Source organism: Monopterus albus, unplaced genomic scaffold (genome assembly GCF_001952655.1).
Source record: "Monopterus albus unplaced genomic scaffold, M_albus_1.0 scaffold23.1, whole genome shotgun sequence".
NCBI classification, from domain to species: domain Eukaryota; kingdom Metazoa; phylum Chordata; class Actinopteri; order Synbranchiformes; family Synbranchidae; genus Monopterus; species Monopterus albus.
In genome coordinates, this window is record NW_018127903.1 from 1245419 (window position 1) to 1268408 (window position 22990).

Sequence of the window (22990 nt, forward strand, 5' to 3'; positions counted from 1 at the left end):
TAGGTGGATAAAAAAGAGGCAGAGAGAGTTTTTGCCATACCAGCTGTCTAGGCCTGGCCTGCCAGACTACCCAGAAGGCCGTCGAAGTCGTGACTGGAAGAAGGCTGCTGCTTCCATAGGCTTTGTACCTGCCAGATGGGGGTGGTTGAGGGAGGGAGCGAGGGAAGGAAACGAAAGAACAAAAAACAACAGAGAAAAAGAGAAAGTGAAAATAAACAATACATAAAGTAATGGCTTGAGCTTAGTTTGCCTAATTTGGCACATAAAGTTACTTTTACATGTCAGAAGTAGGGACATACTTAAAAAAAGAAGCTGCGATTTCCTTGATGAAAGCTCTATACACTGTTGGCAGCATCACAACCAGCTTCATGAGGACATCACCTGGAATGGTTTTCAATTATAATGTGTGATTTGGCAAAAGTTTATTGGTGGAAGTTCTGATCATTGTGTTGTGCCAAGGTATTGTGGATATACATAGTCATACTTCTTTCCCACATCTCCCAGCTGACTACTTTATTAATTCAGATTATGGCAAGAACTGCTCAATTAAGTAAAGAGGAAAGCGGTCTGTTGTTTCTTTAAGATATGAAAGTCAGTCAGTGCAGAAGAAGATGTGTTCATTAGAGTTACCAGTCTCAGAGATCATCAATTAGCTGCACCTTGGATTAGAGCCTACATGAATGCTTCACAGGATTCAGACACATCTCAACATCAGCTGTTCAGCAGAAACTGCGCAAATTAGTGCTTCATGGTTGAATTGCTGCAACAAAAACCAGGGAGACCAACAAGAAGAAGAGACTTGTTTGGGCCAAGAAATGGACATTACACCAGTGGAAATTTGACCTTTGGTCTGATGAGTCCAAATTTGAGAAGGAGAACAAATGGTACTTGCATGTGTGGTTATCACTGTGAGGAATGATGGGGTGGGGTGGGGGTGCTTTTCTGGTGACACTTTTGCTGATTTATTCATCTGCAGTGGCCTGACCTCCACAGTCAACCAATCTAAACCCAGTTGGGATGGGCTTGACTACAGGATAAGGATAATCACCTTTACTTGGCCAAGGACTTTGTTTCCGGTACAGAACCGAGGCAGCCATCTGCAGCGCCAACTCACACCGATGGCTCTAACCATCGGTGGTAACTTGGGGGTTCAGTGTCTTACCAAAGGACACTTCGACATGTGGACCGCCAGCACTGTGATTCGAACTACCAACCTCCGGTCAGGAGATGACCGCTCTACCCATTGAACCATAGCCACCCGCAGAGTGAAGGAAAAGCAGTTAACAAGTGCTGAGCATATGTGGGAACTTGCTGGAAAAGCATTCCAGCTGACTGTCTCCTGAAGCTGGTGGAGAAAAAGCCAAGAGTGTCCAAATCAGTTATTAAAGTAAAATGCGGCTACTTTGAAGTACCTAAAATTGAAAACATATTTAGGGTCATTTAACTTTTTTTTTTTTTGCTTACTGAATAATTCCATATGTTTTATTCCATAGCTGTAATGTTTTATCTACAGTGTAGAAAAGAATGGAACAACCAAAAGGTGAGAAGGTGTGTCCAAACTTTGGCTGGTTATATATGCAAGTGTCTGTGTCAGATGTCTTTCCTTCTTTTATTCTGGCTCTCTCCCACAGACGGTCAGCTCAGACATATAATAACAGGAGAACCGTTTGTGTTCAATGCCAGAGAGGATCTTCACCGCTGGAACCAGAAACGCTATGAAGCTCTTGGAGAGGTAACACACTGCTTTTTCTACTGGCATACTAAGCATATAAACATGAAATTAACGATATTGAATATTGCAGTGGTTGTCGATTCTTAGGAGAGAAGACAAAAAAGACATGGCGCATAGGCCCTTATCACACATGGAACCTGAGATATTTCGATGTTCATATATCCTGATTTCAGCGCGAGGTGGTTAGCGCTGTTGCCTCACAGCGAGACGGTTCCGGGTGTGAGCCCTGGCCGACCCGGGGCCTTTCTGTGCGGAGTTTGCATGTTCTCTCTGGGTGCTCCAGCTTCCTCCCACTGTCCAAGGACATGCAGCATAGGTTGATTGGCATCTCTCAATTGCCTGTAGGAGTGATTGTGTCTGTGAGTGGTTGTTCGTCTGTGTGTTAGCCCTGCGATGGACTGGTGACCTGTCCAGGGTGTACCCTGCCTCTTGCCCGCAGCTGGCTGGAATTGGCTCCAGCCCCCCAAGACCCTGTTTGGGACTAAGCGGTTTAGAAAACGAATGGATGGATGGATGGATGTCCTGATCTCACAGGTTGTCAAAATGTTGCATTCCCGAGGCCAAGGTGGCACAGTATTGTGTGACATAAATATTTGCCAGTTTGACATAGTCCGACAGCAAAACCAACTTCTGTAGTTTTAAGGAAACCAAACGGTCAAAGTTAACATTTCTCTAATAATTTTAATTTTGTTTTATTTTAATAATAATTTTGTCTAAGAACCTTGTGAATCTGTGTGCGCTTTATCCATTGTTATTATGTGACTAATCATACTGCAGAAGAGTATAAAACTTTTACTAAGGCTTGAGGAGGCTAATTGACTGTTACAGGCTCTAGTTCTTTTTTTACAGACATGATGTGATCATGTAAAATTGCCATATGCTTTACGCTGTAAGGTTTCTAGGATTCTGGGTGAAGATCATTGATGCTCTTATGAAGTACCTTGGTTGTCCAGCTGCATCACCAAATATCCAAGCATTCACAATCCTAAAGTTCGCCTCTAATTCATTGCCACAGTACCACCATGTGCATTGTGCATTAAGATAATGAGACAAATGTTCTTTTGTAATTTGTTGTTTTTATTTGGACCCCTACTATGTTGTTTTTAATTGTTGCATGCATTCTTTGAAGTTCAAAGCAAAGTGATAGACCCGTTTGTGGGATTACCTGGGTGTTTTTATTATTTCTAATGCAGGTATACAGTAGCTCCTTTGAGAGCCAGTCTTCCGTAAAGGCTCCCCCCACCCCTTTCTTTTGCATGCTCAGGCACAATCCACCAGCATCTATAAAGGCTGTAGAAACAAACATTTGGTAGCAGAAAAGCAGAGTTTCTTAAAGAACACACAGACATTTAAACCTACTGAACTCAGACATCCAGGGGGGAACAAAGATTTGAAGAAGACAAATAATCATCAAGCAGGATGTATGCAAATTTTATTCATCCTGTGATTAAAAAAAAAATGTCTTTAGAGAAGAAAAAAAAATGAAATGGTGTCAATCAGTTATCATACGAGCTTGTGTAATGAGAACAGGTACTGTTTGAGTTCTGGTGCAGGAGATTAACTGGCTGAGAAGAAGGAAGCACTACCTGAATAAACAGTATTATCTGTCTGTTGTTTTTAGCTCACACATGATTCAAGAAAATACTACTGTACCTCTCTCATACCGCTTTGTTTTTTGCTATGCTTCATTATAAATAGACACAACTGTTTGCCTTTGGTTGTAAAAGTAGGCTATGACGCTTAGTCTGCCTCTGCATGTGTGTTTAAGATTGTGTGTCACACAGGCGTACCTGCATGTATATTACTGCGTCCATCTGGTTGACACATGCAGATGTATTTGTGCATGAATTCCTCCCTTTGTTTTAGTCTTTTCTCCGATCCCTCACTTTCAGTTCTGAATCGGGGAGGATGAGAGACTGTCAGATGTTGTGAGGGTAGAGCTAGAATAAGCCTCTATGCAGACAGACCTGTTATGAGCCAACACCACTCCACAACACACCCCAATGCCCTCTATCAGCCTGCCACCTGAGACAGTTTGAGAACTAGTCACAATTCAGCCTGAGAGCTGTGAGAGATGGCACAAGGACGTAAGTGCACGAGTTTGCCCCTGGCAGTGTGAATAGAATGGCAGCATTATTGCCCCCTAATGTTCACTCACATTTTTTCCTCCTGCTCTTCCTCCCTTCCGCCATACCTCTGTCCATCTCTCCCTCCCTCCTTTCTTCCTCCCAGTGTCTTTATTTCTTCACAGTTCTGTATTTTGTGTGACTGTGTGTGTAGACATGCGTTTGCGTGTCTGTGTACGTGTGCGACGGGGCCGGGGGGTTGGCGGCTGTATTGTCAGACACATCACAGCACCAGATGTCCAATTTGCACTTCAGCCTCGTCTGAATGGAGGGACGATAGAAAGAAGGAGAAGGAAGATGATGGTGTGATGGCCTCCAAGTAAAAAGAGAGTGATGGGAACAAAATTTGGGTTCAGCACGAGAGCATTTAATCAGTTTTACTGTTCATTTATTATTTAAAAAAAAAAAATTCAAAATATTTGCCATGTATTCATGCTATGCAGTGGAGAGATTTCCAAGAAGCTGCACCAGTTCACTTTGATTGGACACTATGGGCCACCTGAGAAAAACAGTCACCCATAAAGTTCTAACATATAGTCTACCAATTTGTAGGCCTTGTTTATGTTCTCAATGCAATAGTAGCCATTTAACAAGCTCAAAGGAAGTTGAATTGCAATAGAATGACATAAGGTGCACAAAACAAAAACATAGCTACTGAAAAATATGTGCAAGCCACTGCAGCCAGGAGAGAGAGAGAGAGAGAGAGAGAAGGTTGGAAGTGCACATAAACATGGTAAGTCATACAGTACATGTTTGATTGCTTACATCAAACTAGTGCATAAATTGGCTAAATACGTCAAGCTTACAACTACTCTCTTGGAGACATACACAAGATAGGTTCATAAAAAAGAAATAGAAACGAAGGTTAATAAAACAATTAAATTACACAAATTGAACTTTGAATGTACTTTTTGAGCACAAGTGCAGGCATACAGTGGGACAAAACCATCCAGTTTTTTTTACCTACAGTCAGCTCACTCACAGATGCCTTTTTATATCTTTGTAGTCTGAAGGTATGGCAATAACATAAGAAAGGGCATCGGGGGAGGTCTATGTTTTGAATGCATTGACTTATAGCATCTCTCTCTTCCAATTAACCCCATTCTGCAAATGTTTGCATGGGTCTAATGCATTCTTTATTATGTTCGTCCTTTTGTATTCTGCTTTGTCATATTCAGACTTAAGTGTTACTCAAACCAAGGCTGCTGGTGTAGTGATATCTTCTGTTGTTGGCTCTGAATGTTTTTTAAAGTGGCTGTATTACAGCTGTAATACTGTCCATGCTCTCTGCATGGTGTTGCTCAGTGCAGCGGGGTCACCTCAGCCTGTGTAGGTGTCAGTTGTAGTGTAATTCCTGTGATTCGGTGATGAATCTCTCTGATAGAAGACAAGCATAGGGTCTGGTCCAGATGGAGCTCTATTAAGCTGTTAATAAATGAGGATTCTTCTCTGCTCTGCCTGCATCTGTGGAATGGAAGGCACTCACAAATTTGTAAACGCACACACATACACACACAGACAGATTATTATAATGAAGTAAAGCTAGCCAGATGGCTGAATTAGAAAGCTGTCTTTCCCTCTCCTTTTCTCTCTCTTCATCTCTCATTCTCTCTCTGTCTCTTACACTGTCTTATACTGTCTCTCTCTTATCCTGTTTCTCTTCCTGTTTCCACATTATGGGTGCTGGTTGTTGTCATAGTGGTGCCCCAGCTTGCTGTGGTGTAAGGCCTTACTGAAGTGCCCTTGAGCAAAACACTGAGGAAAATGGCAAGAGAATTTTCTTTGGTAATGATAAATCATGATGAGCATATTATGTCATAGTGGCATGGCGGCGCAGTGGATAGCGCTTTCACCTCAGCAAGAAGGCTCCTCGATGACCCGGGGCCTTTCAGTGTGGAGTTTACATGTCCTCCCTGTGTCCCCTACTGGATGCACCTGTATGAGATAGTATTTATTTTTTATATATACTGTATGTAATGTATAAGGGTGATCTCCCAAAATGTTTTTCTCCACAGAAATGTGGTAAACATTTGAGCCCTTACTGATAAATAACAATAAGGGACGATTATATTTTTAGCTTGTGGTGCTGCTGTTAACAATAAAAATTCATGGTGCAGTCATGAAGTGTTGTGTCAAGCCTACCCTGAAGACAGGCCTCTGTACTGTGCTTAAAGTACCAGGAAGCCCCATACCAGTTCTGGACCATTTTGTTGGGGAGCTAATGGGGTCTCTCTAAAGAGAGACTATAAATGACAGCTGTCTTCCCTGATTCACTGACTGGCATCACGTCTCCATTCCCAAATCGCTTAAACACTGCTGCTGCAGTTTCTGCTGAGAGCAAGGAGGAGGAGGCAGACACAGTCAGACAAAAATGGTTATAGGGAGTGAGTGAGGTGGATTAGAGTTGATGAAAGAGAAGGGAATTGGACAGTGGGAGGTGTTGGTGGGGTGTTGGGTAAGGTGTTAGAGAATAGATAGGAGGGTTGGTAGTTACACTGGCATCTGTCACTACCACCGGCGCCCAGTACTTTGCTTTAAATTAGCCCTCTGCCAGCTTCTCTGTTAACACCTGAGGAGGTCATTACGATGCCATTAGAATAAGTAAGGCAGGGAGGGCGGAGAGTGAGAGAGGGGAATATCTACACTGTAAACAGTCTGTCTGTCTGTGTCTGAGAACTTTCTCTTCCCCTGCAGAGCCCTCTTTCCATTGACAGAAGAATGACAGAGACCTCATGGGAATTATACCACTCTCTCTCCCTTTGTTTCCCATATGGACTGACAGATCACAAATTCACAACAATAGACCCTATTTTAATACCCCTTTCTTTTTGAACACAAGGCTGCCTTAAAATAAACAACCTTTCTGTTGACTCATGCTCTCTCTCATTTGCAGAGTCTTTCTGTTGTTATATTGCATTGTTCGGGGGGGGGTCGTCTTCTTTTTTTTCTTCCCCTATTCTTTAGAGAAGGACTGCTTTCCTGGGTGCAGTCAGTGATACGGCATGGAGCAGCTCTCTCAGTTTCATTATATAAACAGCTTTGATATCTTTTCTTGCTCTCTGGTTTTTATGGCTAAGTGGCTTTTGGAGAGGGTTCTGGACTAGAGAGACAAGAGGTGTGTGTGTGTGTGTACAGTATGTGAGCCTCTTTGTGCACATGGCTGACACTCTGAGATAGTTTATCAGATAAACCAGTGTGGCTTCATAGGCCCCAGTAGTGTAAATGGTTGAAATTGTTCCAGTCACATTTCTGGAAACTCAAAACTGGAAACCTCAAAAAGGCCTTAAAACCACTCTGTGGCTTCATTGCTCGGACACATACAGAGCCTCAACTCTTCGTCTTTCCCACCTCTGGATCTTCACTTCCTGTCCCGGTTCTCTTGTTTTGTGTGAGCCCAGAAAGGCTCATCTCCTTATCGCCTAAGGTGCAGTCAGGCAAGCCAGCATGACTGCTGCAATCAGTGAGAGGACACACAGACACACATTCACATTAACTGGCGGATGTGCACACTTAACGTGGGAGGTCTTTTTCTCTGTCTGTAGCAAGAAGTAAAAATATATCAACTTCATTAAGACCTTGGGCTGATATGTTAGTGAGAGTGATGAAGACATTATTATGGGAATGACCTGAGGTTTGCAAGAAGTTGATGTCACAGCCCACCCATGTACAGTAAAGTCCCTCGTATCAAGGCCACATACTGTATTCTTCTCTCTCCCCCTCTTCCATCACTCCTCTCAGCTGTTCACCGCAGTTGGAGCTGGCACAGGACTCTAGCTCCTGGGGATCTCCATCTCTCCCTTCTTGTCTTCTTTATTTCCTCCCACTGAGCCCTCCTCTAAGTCCCTTCCTTCCTCCTTGATCCCACTCTTGTTGCTTCACCGCCACAACTTCCTCTGTACAAACAAAGAACAGACAGAGAGGTGACCTCAGCTGCAGGTCTGTTTCATACTCTCCCATGATCTCTCTCTTGTCCATGTAGAAAGCTCGCTGCTGTTCATCCAGCTGTCCTAGAAGACAACTCTGAATCTACGTTCACCCTTTTTTAAAAAATCTTTTTAATAAGTGGAGGCTGACTTTGTTTCTCTACTCCAAAGCGTGTTACAAGTATTTGCAAACTGTCCCTCTGTTTATGTGTTTCTGCAGGGGGGGATTATGTCTTTGGAGATGAATTGTGCAGTCTGGGACTTAACCAACCACTTTTTATATTTTTATGTTACACCCATATCTTGTCAGCCTGAATCATATTACATACTTGCTGCAGATAAGGACATTGTATGCGTGTTTGTGGTCATGAAACCTATTGATTTAGGTTGCTTTTATTTTACTTTTCTCTCCTCCCCCCTCCCTTTCCCTTGTCTTTGCGTCTTAATATTATTTGCCAAATCCACTCCTCATGCCTCTCCTATCGTCTGATGCCGACAATGCAGGCATTCAGCGTCGCTTCCTGCAGGCATTTCATTAAAGCACTAATAACACATTGGTAATTAGGTGACAAAAAGGCTTTTCTTATTGTACTGATCAGCTACCGAGAGGCCCACACAGAAGGAGGCTGGCTTTATGTGTGCATCAGCACATTTGTCCGATGGACGTTTCTGAGTTTTATACCTCAGGTCTGGGTCTGTGCCATTTTTTTTTCTAAATCAGTTTTAGATTTTGAGCCATTAAAATACTGCTCTGGTTCAACTCTTACTTTGGGTGGATATGGATCTTATTGGCTTGGAAGGTCATCAGACTGTACTTTATATCATGAAATAAGTACACACAGATGACCACACAGCCAGATGGTATATACAGTACAAGCATGTGTAATTGATCTTATTTATGATCTGGGGTATCCTTTTATCAGGGGAAATACATTCATGCAGTGAGACTCTTGCATTCTTTGCACTTTTTTCTGTCTTCTCTTGTTCCTCATCAGTCTCACTCCTTATTCTATATCAGATGGTTCTTGAGCCACCTGAGGCACTGAACAAATAACGCTGTACAAATGAAATTTCCTGTGAGGCTTATTGATGTCATTAAACACTATCATACTGAGGCCCAGAATCATTTTAGTCTTCATCAGACCAGCTGACATTTTAGTGAATTAGCTATTGGAGGTTTGGCGGGTTGGGGTGAGGTGGTTTGGTTTTAGTACCTCTAGCCTCCCCCCTCCCCCTCTTCGCAAGGTCAAATGGTAGAATTGATCATCTCATTTAGTCCGTCTGCTGGCCTGTGATTGGTCGTCTTGCTAATATGTGTCTGTTGTGTAATGTTCTGCTTGCATTTTGCTTTTAAAGCAGTAAATTAAGTTAGTGTTGAGTGTCTTTGGGCCAGTTATTAAATATCACGAGAGTCTACTTTTGATGTTCGATTACTCTTGATTTGCATTTGGCCTTTTTGTTCAAATTCATGCCTTTTAGAAATTGGATGAAGTTTGGAACATACACTACAACATAATTTCATTGTATTGTAGTTGACATTTCACAGCTTTGTTCAAAGAAAATTTTGTTTTGTGTGTATCAGAAATTACAGAAGCTAAGCAGAACCATCAGTTTTTCCCCTTACTTTCTGATACTGATCCATTACATTTTTGCATTAATCACATCAGCAGTGAAGACATTTTCTCCAAGGAACTTTGAGAAATATCGTCATGTTAGTTTCACTAAGTCTAGCTTCCTTGCTTTTGTTGTTGCCATTAGCTGCAGTACTACACCTCTGGTCATTATACACAAAGCACCATTACTTTTGATTGGCTCCAAAGACAAAGTAATGGCTTGTGAATGTCTCCAGTTTGTACCAAGACTCTTTGTACAATTGCTGATTGTGTGTACTGATATTCTAAAAATCTTCTAACAGCCAAGTTATAAACTATGCCTTTTAAAAATGTTTGTGCAGATGTTTTAAATGACCCAACCTGATTAGCATTTAATGTGCAAGTGTCTCTTAACCTGTTGTTATTAAATCTCAATATACTGTAGCTTTTCCCCTCAGTTTTCCCCCTTTGCACATATCAGTGACATCATGCCACTCTTTGCTGTGAGACATGACAGTTTCTGGTTGATCCTTGTTTGTGGTTAGGCTTTGTGTTTGGGGTCAGTCAGTTGGTTGTTCTCTGACTACAGAGCGTGACTGGGGTTCATGTACTCGTGCTTTGTAGCCGTGACACCACTCCTGGCCTTTGATTTCCTGATTTAGGAAGACTGATGCCTCAAGAGCTAAGCAAAGTGAGACTTCACAGCAGAGCAGGACAGCATGTTTCTCAGCTCTCCCTGTGGTCCATCTGCCCATTATTGTTTTGTTGCCCAGGTCCATCTGCCCATTATTGTTTTGTTGTGACATGTACAGAACGTGGAATCTATGACTGGACCTGTGTTGGGAAATATCAACACAACACCACAATGACTCCAGCATAGTTCCCTGCAATTGGTGGTGTGCTTGTCATCTGTTGTCGCTGTTATAACTCTTCTGTCTTTTGTTCACCTCCGATCAAAAATCGATATCTGTTCCACAAAGCGTGTCTCTCTGTTCTCAGGATGTGGGGAGGAGAAAAGAAGGAAAGAAAAAATAGGAAAATGGAGAAGAAAGTTGTTAATATCGCTGAACCATGAAAGGCTTGGCCTGGGGTTGGGATGACTCGGTATACAAGGTTCTTTAGTGTGGCTGCGGGGATAAACATAACTTACATCAGCCCTTTGCTTGTACAGGAGATTTCCTCTCCTGGCACTTACAGCACTCAGCTCTCTCACTACAGTCTCATTCTCACACACACACAGTACAATCCAAACCCTTTCAAGTAACTCAAGTACACACACACACACACACACACCAGAGGGCAAACAAGGGTTTTGAATAGTGGTTTTTATTCTGTTTGCAAGCATGACAATGGTTGCGATTACTTGTTCACACATACACGTTGGGTTTAGCTGGCTTTTGTTGGAGGGATTTGTATCAACAGCAATATGAAAATATTAATTGCATTAGACTGCTTTATCAGTGTAGTGTCTGACTGTGTTTGTATTCTGTCTTTTTCCTCTCCAGATCATCACTCAGTATGTTTATGAGCTGTTAGAGAAAAAGTGCAACATGACTAAAGCAATCCTGCCAGTAAGTACGCCGAGTGAAGAGATATTTTCCTCTTTGATTTATGCCCTTGAAGATTAAAGTGAGTATTAAATATGAAAATTGACATAAATGCTTCAGCTTTAGACTATGATTATGATATCGAGTGTTTAAAAAATAAAGAAAAGGGGATTGTGAGGAGTCATCGCTCCTCACTTCTCTATCAGTCTTTGTCTTTCTCTTTCTGTCTCACTCAGTTTCTCTTTTACTCACTCCTTTTTTATTATCCCCTCCACTTCCCACATCCTTTGTGCAAAAGTGTCTCCTCAACAAATTAACTGTATTGTGACGTGTCATTTCAAAGGCGCAGAGGAGCAGTGTGCTGATGCGTAATCTGTTTTGCATTCATTTGCACTGAAGGGGACTTTCTACTCTGCCATCATGGAGTTATTCTTTGCAAGGCTCATCCAGGCTCGGTGCATACAGTTGATCCCTTTTATTTGTTGTTGGATGCCTGTTTGTCCCTTTTTGAGCCCCCTTTACCCATCCAGCCCCGTACTTTTTCTATTTGCAAAAGTTGCGGTCATTTTTCAGGCTGCATTTACAGTGCTAGTGTTTAGAAGCATAGCAGCGTTAGCTCTAGTGCTAACAGTGTCCATAAATCACCTAGCCAGGGACTCAGCGCCTTTCATTAGCCCCCATACACTTTTACCGGTTTATCTGCCTGGCCTATTTATCTCATTATTCCTCTGGAAAATTGCTCTGTTCTGCTTTTCTGCTGCCCACCCGCCTGTGTGTATATGGCATGTGTGTATTTGTGTGTTAGTGTTAGGTCTGTCCACCTGCGTGGCATTGAACTTGTGACCGCAGATTTTAAGAAGATTAACCACAGCCAAGTATAAGGAGAGAGAATGAGGGAGCACAAGAGAATAAAGAGTAAGATTTTCTCCCCCACTCGGCTCTCTTTGTCTGCTTGGATTAAGTTCTTGCAGCTGCCACCCATGGCTTTTACGGACAGTGTTTGTCTCCTTAGAGATTCTTGCAGGCATACTTGAGAGGGATGCAAAGACGCACTGGATGTGGCTGGGGAAAAAACACGCACACACACACACACACACACACACACACACACACACAAACACACACAAACACTCACCTACTCACTCTCTCCCCGTCTTTATTACTTTCTGCCTCAGTTTAATCATACAATGGCTGTTTTTAATCATCATTATTGATGATTAGTATACTAATGGATATAAACTTTTTTAATTTCAAAGGGTACAAAAGAGAAGACTGTTTCTCCTTAAACTCATGCATTTTGCACAAGAAATGTACTCTTCATAATCATTATCAGACAATTCTTTGAAACAGAAATCAAAGCTCTAATAAACTCAGTATCTGATTGTTTTTTGCATTTGCTGCTGTTTTATGGAAATTTATTTTTAAGTTCAAAGTTTATGAAATTCTATCCAACACACATTCAGCAGCTTAAAAAATAAATCATCTTTGGGAAATATATCTTTTTTTTTTCTGAGTAGCAAAGTACATAACTGACACATGGTGACCCATGATTTCCTGAATGTTTAGGTGGATGCTACTGAAGGTGAACCCACCAGTTTTATCTACCTGAGCCCAGATGCCTTGTCCAACCCGCTCAAGCTCCTGGTGCTGATCCAGGGCAGTGGCGTGGTGCGGGCAGGTCAGTGGGCCCGCAGACTCATTATCAACCAGGACCTGGACTCAGGGACACAGATCCCCTTCATCACCAAAGCCGTGGAGGTAGGGACATAACAAAAGCATCAAAAGAAGTTCAAGATAATTTGTTGGGTTGAATACACTGAGAATGTTGCACATAAAATGTTAATAGATTTATTTATTGAGCAGCCAGTATGAAATGCTTTGTTTTTATTTTTCTTATCTCTTGTTTTTCCTTTTCAAAGAGATTATACTGTCTTTGTTGTGTTTAAGTAAAAAAGGTTACCCTGATGGGATACTGGTGTGACAAGTTCAACGTGCACTAATTTGAATGGAAAGCTTGAATATTTGGGACTGTGAAGCTGTTGTGGCAGAGTCAGAAGCAGTGTTATGGCATTTTGTTTTCTTGTGTTTGACTGGAGCTTTGAATGTGATTGTCAGTAATTTGTTATTTCTGTGCGCTTTCATACCCAAGACTCTGAATGTACTGCATCAACTCGGTTCAGTTTAACTTCACTGTAGAATTCATACAGGTGTGGAGTGGAAACGAGACTTTGTCCCGTGGTCATCAACAGTTTCAGCACAGCACCATACTAGACGGCACTCAGAGAGCACAAACCTCCACCAAGGCAGCTCAGTTTCCCTATTATGCTCTTACAGCTAAAAGCAATATTTCCTTGATGGTTTGACCCTCATAATGTGAGTTGTGTGTCTGTCTGTTTGACCGAGTGCGGAGCTGTTACACACATAAAATGCAGGGCAGAGACCACAGCAGGGCAGACAGGAAGCCTGTGCTTTGACAGCACTCACATAAAATCCTTCCCGCAGGGTTGTGCAAAGATGTGGCCGTGTTTACTTGCGCTTTAGAATTTAATTAACATGAATGAATCAGAAACTAACATTTGTTTTGCGTGATTTGTTTTGCTAGCACCACTCCCTCTTCTTTTCACACGCTAGCTCGCTCAACCACCGCTGCTTTTTCTCTCTGGAGTAGATTTATAACACGAGCAGTAAAATTTGGGCAGAAAGATAAAAATAACGGCTATTAGGTGCAAATTGGATCTCTTTGTTTCTACAATAAGCCCTTAAGTAGAACATAACTAGGAAGTTAGGCCTGTGCTGTAGTTCTCTAGAGTGTCCAGTGTTATCCGTCATGGTGGAAGGGTTTCTTGCTTTCAAGGGCACTGTCCCAGTCACATGAAAACTATGAATTGACCCTATCTCCTTCCTGGGTCTGAATGTTGATGAGCTGAGTCAGCACCAATATCTAATTGATTGTTCCGTGGGCCACACCCTAGTTCTCCAAAAAAAAAAATTCATCCACATCCAATCATTGCTTCATGAGTTAGGCTTTGAAAAGTCCAACCAACCAACAAACAGACACCAGTGAAAACATTACCTCCAACTTGGCCAAGGCAATAATCGCTAGGGAAAATAATAACAAGCAGGCATTCATTCACAGGTGCAGACATAGACTTTATTACTTTACTGTACAGTCTCCTACCCAGAATTGAGGCTTGTTATTATCTTCTTAGTGAAATGAAGCATGTTCCTCAACATGATTATGATTACACAAGAAAACATTTAGGCATTGGTAAGATGCATGACTCTTGTGTGGTATATGTATGGTCATGGGGGACTGAACTGAGAGAGAACAGTATAATGCAAAATATAGATTATTTTTTCCTTTGTTTTTGTTTTTTTTGCTGCTACATGATAACATATGAGCTTACATGTAAGTGCGTCAGCAAGCAAAAGGTGGCTCTGCCTGTCTTATTATTTTCATCCCCATCTCTGGGCTCATTTGTCAGACTGGCCACAGCTACCTGTGTAATTTCATCGGCCCACTGTTCAAATTGACTCAGGGGAGATCCTGCTCTCCCTCTCCCCCTCGTTCCCTCATTCGGTCCATCTGAATGCCATAAAGACTTTCACTGCTGTGTAAAACCCTCTCCTGCTGAGTCCAGTGACGGGAGAGGTTTGGATTGCATGTGTGTGTGTCCATGTGTGCGCTTAAAGGATGATTCAGGTACCCCCAAACTCTCTTTTATAATTTTCCCTGGCTGGTATTACAGTTGGAGAAGGCAGAGTTGTGTTGCAGAGTCAAAGTGACAGCTTAGATATAGAGGACATGGTGTTTGTAGTGTAAGTGTTGCTCATTCATCATAGTAAACAAGAAATCATGTTCTTGCACCCTGACAAATCATCATCCAGGCATTTACCTCACACAGGGCTTCTATTCTGTGTGTGCACTGAAAAGACAGGCTCACACATTTACAGTTCATTCTGTCTGCATCTATTATGAGCATGTTAGTGGTTTATTATGTCATACCATAAAAATTGTGGTGATGTCTTTTGAAATGCTTGTACATGAGTTACAGTTACTATCTGAAGTAAGACATAGGTTTTTTTGTCTGAATCTAACATATTATTAGCTGATTTTAAAGGTTCTTTTCCTCTGAACAATGAAAACTGAAATAGTAAGCCTACAGTACATTTATTCAGTAATATATACTAACATCTATATTTCTACATAGACAGTTATTTAGATTATATTATAGATATTTTACATGAAGTAGCTATAAAGATAGTTTTACACTTTCTTGGGATGCAGTTACACATTGTACTCCATTCATTTACCCTCAAACATCTCATTTGGTTAACTCATATACTGGGAAAAGCTACTAATTCATCATTTTGACAGATAAATCCTTTCATACTTTTTAATGATGCTGCCTTCCATCTGTAATACAGCACAAAGGCAAACATGCATAGAGGCACACTGTATGTCTAACTGGTTTAGCCGAGTGACTAGCTTACTACCAGCACGTTATACTGTTAACTATACTGTTAACCTTATTAAAAAGTAACTGGGAATAGAGTAGTGATTCACAGCAGTGTGAAACTATGTGAAAATCAAAACCCTAAAAAGTTTAGTTTGCAAACTTATTTGTAAGTAGGTCATTATAATAGTCTGAAGCTGTGTAGCAACTCTGGTGCCATGACAGTTACACAGTGCCATGTCAGGTCAAATGTTGATATTTTAAGTATATGTGTTACTGTTGTTATTAGGCTGCATTTTCCAAAAATGTTTTGTGGAAAGAATGCTTTGCCTCAAGTCCAGCTCACATAAGGTTACTCATGGGAATTTGATTGGAAATTCAATGCCTGCAGCAGAGGGTCAGCTGGAGTGCAATTGGGGGAATATGGGGGGAGCTTGTGGCTTTGCAAAGCACATGAACACACATGCAAACACACACACGGAGGCACAGTGTTTAATTTGATGTAGGACAACTGTGGTGTGTGTGCATACAGTGCATGTCTGTGGGCTTGCACCTGTGTTAAAGCACGACTCTGCAGTTCTTAGCCATGATCCTTGGAAGCTCGAGTCAGCCTTTCCTGTCTTCCGATGGGATCACCGCTACCAATCAGGGGATTGTGGGAAAAATAGCTGATTGCACTAGTTAATCAGGCCCGTCACACAAACACACACACAAACATATTCTAGAGTGAGTCATGGGGCAGCCTGTCACTTACTCCTTTTTCACCCCATCACCTGGCTTAGCTTTCCATGTCCACTATGCTATTATATGATGATGACACATTAATAAGCTGGTCAAATGTATATATTAAAGATAAGCCTATAATATGTACACATAGATGTACATACAGAGGAAAACATACAGACAGACACACCGACATAGATACAAATGCATCACATCAGGCAGAGAATACACTTGTGGCATTTGCTGCAGTGTGTACAGTAACAGCGGGTTAAGGGAAATCTTTGTGCAGTGTGCTGGTCTCATGTATGCTGACTTTATGTACATGTGTGTGCGCGGGCATGGAAGTAGTGCTATTCCTATAGCCTAGAGGTAAAATGACAGGTGAGAGGAGGTTGCTCCGGCAACAACGAGATAGTGGGGAAAAGAGGTGGAAAAGAGGAAACTGAAATGGGAAGTTGTGGAGAGTGCAAAGAGGGGAAGGGTTATGATTGGTTGGAAGAGGACAGAAGAGAAAAGGGGCATAGAGAGGATTGAAGCAGAGAGAAATGAGAGGAGGACGTGGGAGTGACTGTAAATGGGGTGGGACTGGTGGAGGAGAGGTGGCAGAATAGAGAGGGAGAGAGAGAGAGTAGGCAGAAGACAGGCGTCTGACAGCTCCACTACTGGGAGAGGGCCTCTTAATGACAGCTTATTCCTTCATGATTTCAATTCCTGACAGTCGAAAGGTCTGCTTGTTGCATCATGGCAGCTGTATCATTACCTTCTGGCCCTGTCACTGCTCTGCATCCAAAGACTGAGATGGTGGCAGTGGAGGGTGGGGTGCCAAGGGAGGGAGAGAGTGTAGATGGCGAGGTTATAGCCAGAATAACTGAGCAAGGAAGGAATATTGAAAGGTGGAATCATTAGTTCGAGTAGCTGCTGGAGTTCAGCTTGTAAGTTTGTGTCCAGATTGAAAGAAAACACATGGATCAGTGTTAGCTCTGCTGTAGCACTTATCTCACCATGAAACAACGTAGCGGAGCTTCAAGAAGGCAAAATTTTCTTTTTTCAAAAATATTTCCTTTACTTTACATCACTTCTTAGCTTTATTTCCCTTGACTTCTCCTGCAGTCATATTTTTCAATTTCACAGACAACTTTAGTCATTGAATAAAATACTTTGTATTCATCTGGGGTAGAATTCTCCATTCATTTTCAATATTTCCAGATGATCAATAATTTTGCTCAGCTATAGACATGTTAATGGAAGTTGTTAACACAAAACAGATCTACACCTCCTGTAATTTATCCCCTCCTTCTCACCCTCCTCCTCTCCATCTTGCTCTCTCTCTCTCAATAGTGAGTCAGCTCGACACTGGAGACCCACTGGAAAGAAAGAGGGGGTGTGGTGTTTTCAAAAGTGTGTCAAAAGCCTAGGGGTTTGTATCTGCCCAGAATTTCAATGGGAGGCTGAAAGGGGGCAGCGAGGCAGACAAACTCAAACACTGAAATCCTCTTTTTCTTTCCCCTCTTTTTTTTATAGCTGGATGATGTCTTCTTCAACATCGGTTTCACACTCTGGCATTTTCCTGTGTTGTGTCATTTCCCTGTGTGAGGATATCTCTCTGTCGCCTCTCTCTCTTTCTCTGTCTCTCCAATCACCATTCTTCCTTCTGCTCCTTTCTCATTAGTCCCCACCCCTGTGTATATCTCTGTGTGTGTAAGACATACAGTGTTTGTGCAGTGTGTCTTGGGGCATCAGGTGGCTCCAGAAGTCAGGCCAGTATCATTCCATCCAGCTAGCCAGGTTTAGCCAGTGGACAGTTTGTTCATGTGTGTGCGCGCACATAGGTGCGCTTGTGTAAAAGTCAAAACATGTTACTGAATGTCTGCCATGGCCTTGTAATAGTTGCCCTGTAAGCAACACACAGGCATATACACACCTCCAGGTGGGAAGGTCCCAGCACATCCCGCAGCTCAGATCAATGCACTTGACACCTTCAAAGGTGGGTGTGGGGCCTGGACTTGCTCTGGGGTTAAACCTTTTTTAAATAGCCTCCCGCGGGAAGGGAGCTGTCAATAACCCACCATAATTACCGGGGCCAGTTCCGCCAAGGGCTTGGCTGCACGGGCCAAATTAAAAATTGATCAGAAGCAGAGAAAACATTATTTTGTGGTGGTATTCCCTGTCCTAACAGCACTGCTAATGCTGTATGTGAAATCTCATCAATTGAGGTCCGAGCTATATATCTAGAGACCTATTTATCTATCTCTCTGGCCCCCTTCGTCCAGATGAACAATGGAGTGCTCTCCCTGTTGTGAAAAAATTTGCATATTAAGTGTCTTTCAGTCAGTATGTGAGCATGTGTGTGTACGTGCACATGCAGTATGTGAGTGTATGCATACTGTATAAGCATGCAGCTGATTGTTATGTGCTCCAGGTAATCGTACATCATCCTCTATCTGTGTAGCGTGCGTGTGTGTGTGTGTGCACACCTTGTAGCAGTATATTGATTGTGGTCTCATTGAGTTTCTCTTGGCAGAGAGCCTTTATTTGTCAGTCCCAGAATGATATGAAGAAGATGTGTTCATCCTCAGGCTTCCTTGAAGGAAACATACAGGCTGTTGTTTCACAAGACTGATGAATGAGAATGACAGTTTACAATGGCTTTGAAGTATTTTCTAAACGCACAGTGTAGGTCATATTACATGGTTGTGATTATTGTTTCTGTAAGTCACTGGTGTAGGACATGTTCTTTGCCCCATTTTAAATGAATTTTCGTTAGGGAGGTCCTGTCATTATTGTAATTACCAGTGGCACTTGTACAGTAATTTGCATCCTGTACAAATCTGCCAGATACATAATTTACACAAGTGTGTAAGAGGGAACATGCATTATGACTTTTTAAATTTGGACTAAGAGCAGAGATTCAAGGGAAAACACACAGTGGATTTAGTGGTGTTAATAAGTGTTGATTGGCCTCTATAAACACAGGAAGTGTTTGTTTTTCACTTTCAGAGTTACAGTAAATTGGGTCTGGCAATTCTACTGTGCAGAGAGGTTTTATTTTGTTCATAGTGCCCCTGGATGTACACACATACTACATGCAAATTTCTTTATAAGATTCCTCCTCTAAAAGCAATCCAATTTAGATAGTGTGACTTTAAACATAGCACTTCAGATTAGCTGTTCCCACACTGGCTGCTGTGGAACCCGGGGGTGTCATTAAACCTGGCCAGAGATATGGAAAGATTTGTTTCAGTTGTTGTTGTCCTCTTTTTTTAACATTTTAGCACAAATTTGTCACAGCAGATAAACCTAAAAATGCTGATAAAGCTTTAGATATTTACTGAGACATCACGTTAAAAGGGTACATGAGCACATGTTTGTTTCACTGGGGTGTCACAGTTTTAAAAAAGTTTGGGAAGTACTGCTCTAGATCCAGAAACTGGATGTGAAAAGTGCAGCTCTAGCAATTTGTTACGGTAGTCTATATACAGTCAGAAAGAAGAACATTTTATTATCTGCATGTACAGTGTGTGCACATATGTATACCATGTATTCACATAGTTGAAAAAGCGTTAAAGAGTTGCTTGGTGTGTCAGTTACCAGGCTGCTCATGCCACTGTGTTGCTTGGGGGATTAGAGAAAGGAAAGAATAAGAGGATGAAAAACAAAGTATCATGAGAGAGGAAGACTTTGATCCAACTATGAAACATTATTTGGGAGCGTATATTTATGAGCATGTGTATGATAATTGAAATGAACAAACTGTATCATCAAAAAGGCTCGGTCTGTGTGTGTGTGTGTGTGTGTGTGTGTGTGAGTGTGAGACTGTGTAGCCCGATGTTACTCATGTTGCGGGGACATACGTCTGTTCACACACTCACAATGTGGGGACTCGGTGTCCTTATGGGGACCAAAAGCATGTCCACCAAATGTAAATCATTACATTTTAGGGTGATGACTTAGTTTAAGGTTAGGGCAATGTTTAGGGCTAGGTATGTAGCGGTTATGATTAAGGTTAAGGTGAGTCTCCAGGAAATTAACGGAAGTCAATGTTATGTCCCCTGAAGTGATGGAAACACAATGTGCGTGCGTGCGTGTGTGTGTGTGAGTGAGGTGGGTAGTAGGTCATTTGCAGCTTGAGGCTGTGTGTGAACGTCCCAATGGGAAGGTCTTGTTTAGTCTCTCTTCCAGAGGGCCCCAGGCACTGTGTGGTACCTTTTCACTCTCTCACTGGGAGTACTCTTCTGTGGGCCATACACACACGAACACACACACATATAAAAAAAAAAATACATGGACGCACACACACAGAAAAAAAAAAAACCTCCCCAATCTTTTAGACAAAACGTCAACCAGTGCAGCAGCATGTTCACTGCCTGACAGCTGTAATGTAACAGCTTGTACTTCCTTTTTGGATACAGGTGGGTGAATATACCATATGTATTTCAATCAGTTCATATTACATGCAGTCACAAACACACACATGCAAAAGCTCTTTTATCCTCTTGTAAATTTTAGATGTATACTTTATCGCAGCAGGTTTGCAGAGGTTAAAAGTGCTGAGCTGCAGAGGCTCTAGGAGGAAATTGTGTTCTGCAGGGAGCTAGTGGTGAGCACATTGGTGACCCTCTGTGAATTTACACCACACAACACACAGGCATATATGTGTACACACACATTCAACAACTGTACATCTCTTAGGGTCAAAGTTGAAACTTGCTGTAAGCTCTCCAGTGCCATTGTCATGCTCCTGGACTGCATGTAGCACACTTTGATCGATGAGAGGAAAATCAGCACTTAAATAGGGGTTACCAAGGTTCTAAGGGATACGCTAGGGTTAGAGGCAAACAACAACAAATCTTTCTGTTAATAGTTTTAGTGCCGGCTCTCTGTTTCAAAATGAAAATAGATGCTGGAGGGCTGCTCTGCTTTTTCTGCAGACATTTAAAATGTAGTTTTGGAGGCAGAGTTTTTTTCCAGTAGTTTTATGGAAACAACAGGATTCTATTCAGACATCTAAGCCAGCTCAGCTTCAGTCATTTTGTTCACTGGATTATTTGTCATATATAGATGATTAGTAATATATCATATATTGTTTGAGCCTGCGGTTTTATCTGTGTTTACCCATACATGAGTTAGTGTCCTGTGGCTGTCTGCTTTGTGTTTTTCTGCCTCTTATGTGACTAGACATCAAAGATGGAATCTTTATTTGAAGCCTTATCTGTCTTTTGTGACTGATATTGTCCTGCATTCTCTGTGGATGTGAAATGTACATTTCACTACATCAGATCATGTCACTGACGGCGGTGTCTCAGTGTTTCGAGATACGTGTGCTTTTGTGTCTGTGCAAAAGAAAGGGAGACAGACAATGAGGAGAGAGAGAGAGAGAGAGATGGCATCAGTGCTCAGATTTGTCTGCAGCTCTTCTGTCTTCTGCAGCTCACTGGGTCAGTGGATAACTGTGTACATCTGTGTGCACTGTACAACAGGCATCAACGTGCATCTTGGGTTGAGCTTTGGAGTAAAAATGCTTGCAAACCCTATGCATAAGTAAGGACATTGGAGGTGTGGTCATCCATCTCACTTTTGGACTTCAAAAATGTGTTAGGTTTCGTCTGAAAACGCAGTGCCTTTTTAAAAGCTACACAGAGAGAAATAGAATGGAGCTCATGCACATGCAAAAAAGGCTGCAGAATGCTCTGTGCCTTACTTTTAACAAATAAATTGGCAAGCTCATTGAGGATGACGAACAAGATAATGTATTTACTGTCACTTTCCATATAAATATTATGCAAAGAAGTGACATGTGTGGCAATCTGTATTTTGGCTAAGGAAATAGAAGTTGTATTTTCATGTAAATACTAACGAGGCATGTCAAAGCCAGGTGTGAATATAATCCAGTTTCAAGAGATGTAAACAGATTCTGGGTGTGAGACTCATGTTAATGTCAGGTATAAGGCACTCATCTCTGTCTGAATGTTCCTCTTCATGTTTTCACTTTGTGTGATGCCACAGAATGCTGAGATCACCGCACATCAACCACACAACATGTTTAGAACATAGTTTATCTATTAATTTTTTGTGTCACTTATCATTGGTTTCATCTGCATTAACACCGACCTGTGTATTTGGTCTGGCTCTCCTTCCCTGTATCTGGTATTATGTTGCTTGTGATAGGTTTTATTATCCCACCGTATGCTGACAGCCTATCCCTTAAACCTCTTAGGAGCACACTATGCCACGCTTGGCTGACTTGTTTGCGCTGATGTCAAATTTTAGCGGTTAGCAGGCGGTTACCATATGCCACTGTGCTGCTGTCGCCCCCGATGTCAGTCAAATGAATGTCAACCCTAGCTCAAAACACAGTACACCATGGTGCACACCCAGAAACACAGTGACAGTGACAAAACACACACAGTCACATACAGTGAGGAACAGAAGTATTTGAACACCTTGCGATTTTGCAAGTTCTCCCACTTAGAAATCATGGAGGGGTCTGAAATTCACATTGTAGGTGCATTCCCACTCTGAGAGACAGAATTAAAAAAAAGAAATTCAGGAAATCATATTGTATGATTTTTAAAGAATTTATTTGTCTTGCACTGCTGAACATAAGTATTTGAACACCTGAGAAAATCAGTGTTAATATTTGGTACAGAAACCTTTGTTTGCAATTACAGAGGTCAAACGTTTCCTGTAGTTCTTGACCAGGTTTGCACACACTGCAACAGGGATTTTGGCCCACTCCTCCACACAGATCTCCTCTAGATCTGTCAGGTTTCGGGGCTGTCGCTGAGCAACGCGGAGTTGAAGCTCCCTCCAAAGATGTTGTATTGGATTGAGGTCTGGAGACTGGCTAGGCCACTCCAGAACCTTGATATGCTTCTTACGGAGCCACTCCT

The 22990-nt window shown here is 41.9% G+C and overlaps 1 protein-coding gene across 5 annotated transcripts in view; it reads left to right on the forward strand.

The window, feature by feature from the left end:
- The window catches only part of arb2a (ARB2 cotranscriptional regulator A), a 142880-nt gene that overhangs the window by 4721 nt on the left and 115169 nt on the right, over positions 1-22990 (forward strand). For 4 of the 5 annotated variants that reach the window (XM_020594637.1, XM_020594638.1, XM_020594640.1 and 1 more), the window contains 3 exons: positions 1632-1732; positions 10879-10944; positions 12487-12678. In XM_020594637.1, the coding sequence (XP_020450293.1) occupies positions 1632-1732; positions 10879-10944; positions 12487-12678 (359 nt within the window). Of the gene's footprint in view, positions 1-1493; positions 1541-1631; positions 1733-10878; positions 10945-12486; positions 12679-22990 lie in introns of all 5 variants that reach the window. The other variant, XM_020594641.1, reaches the window with a different exon arrangement.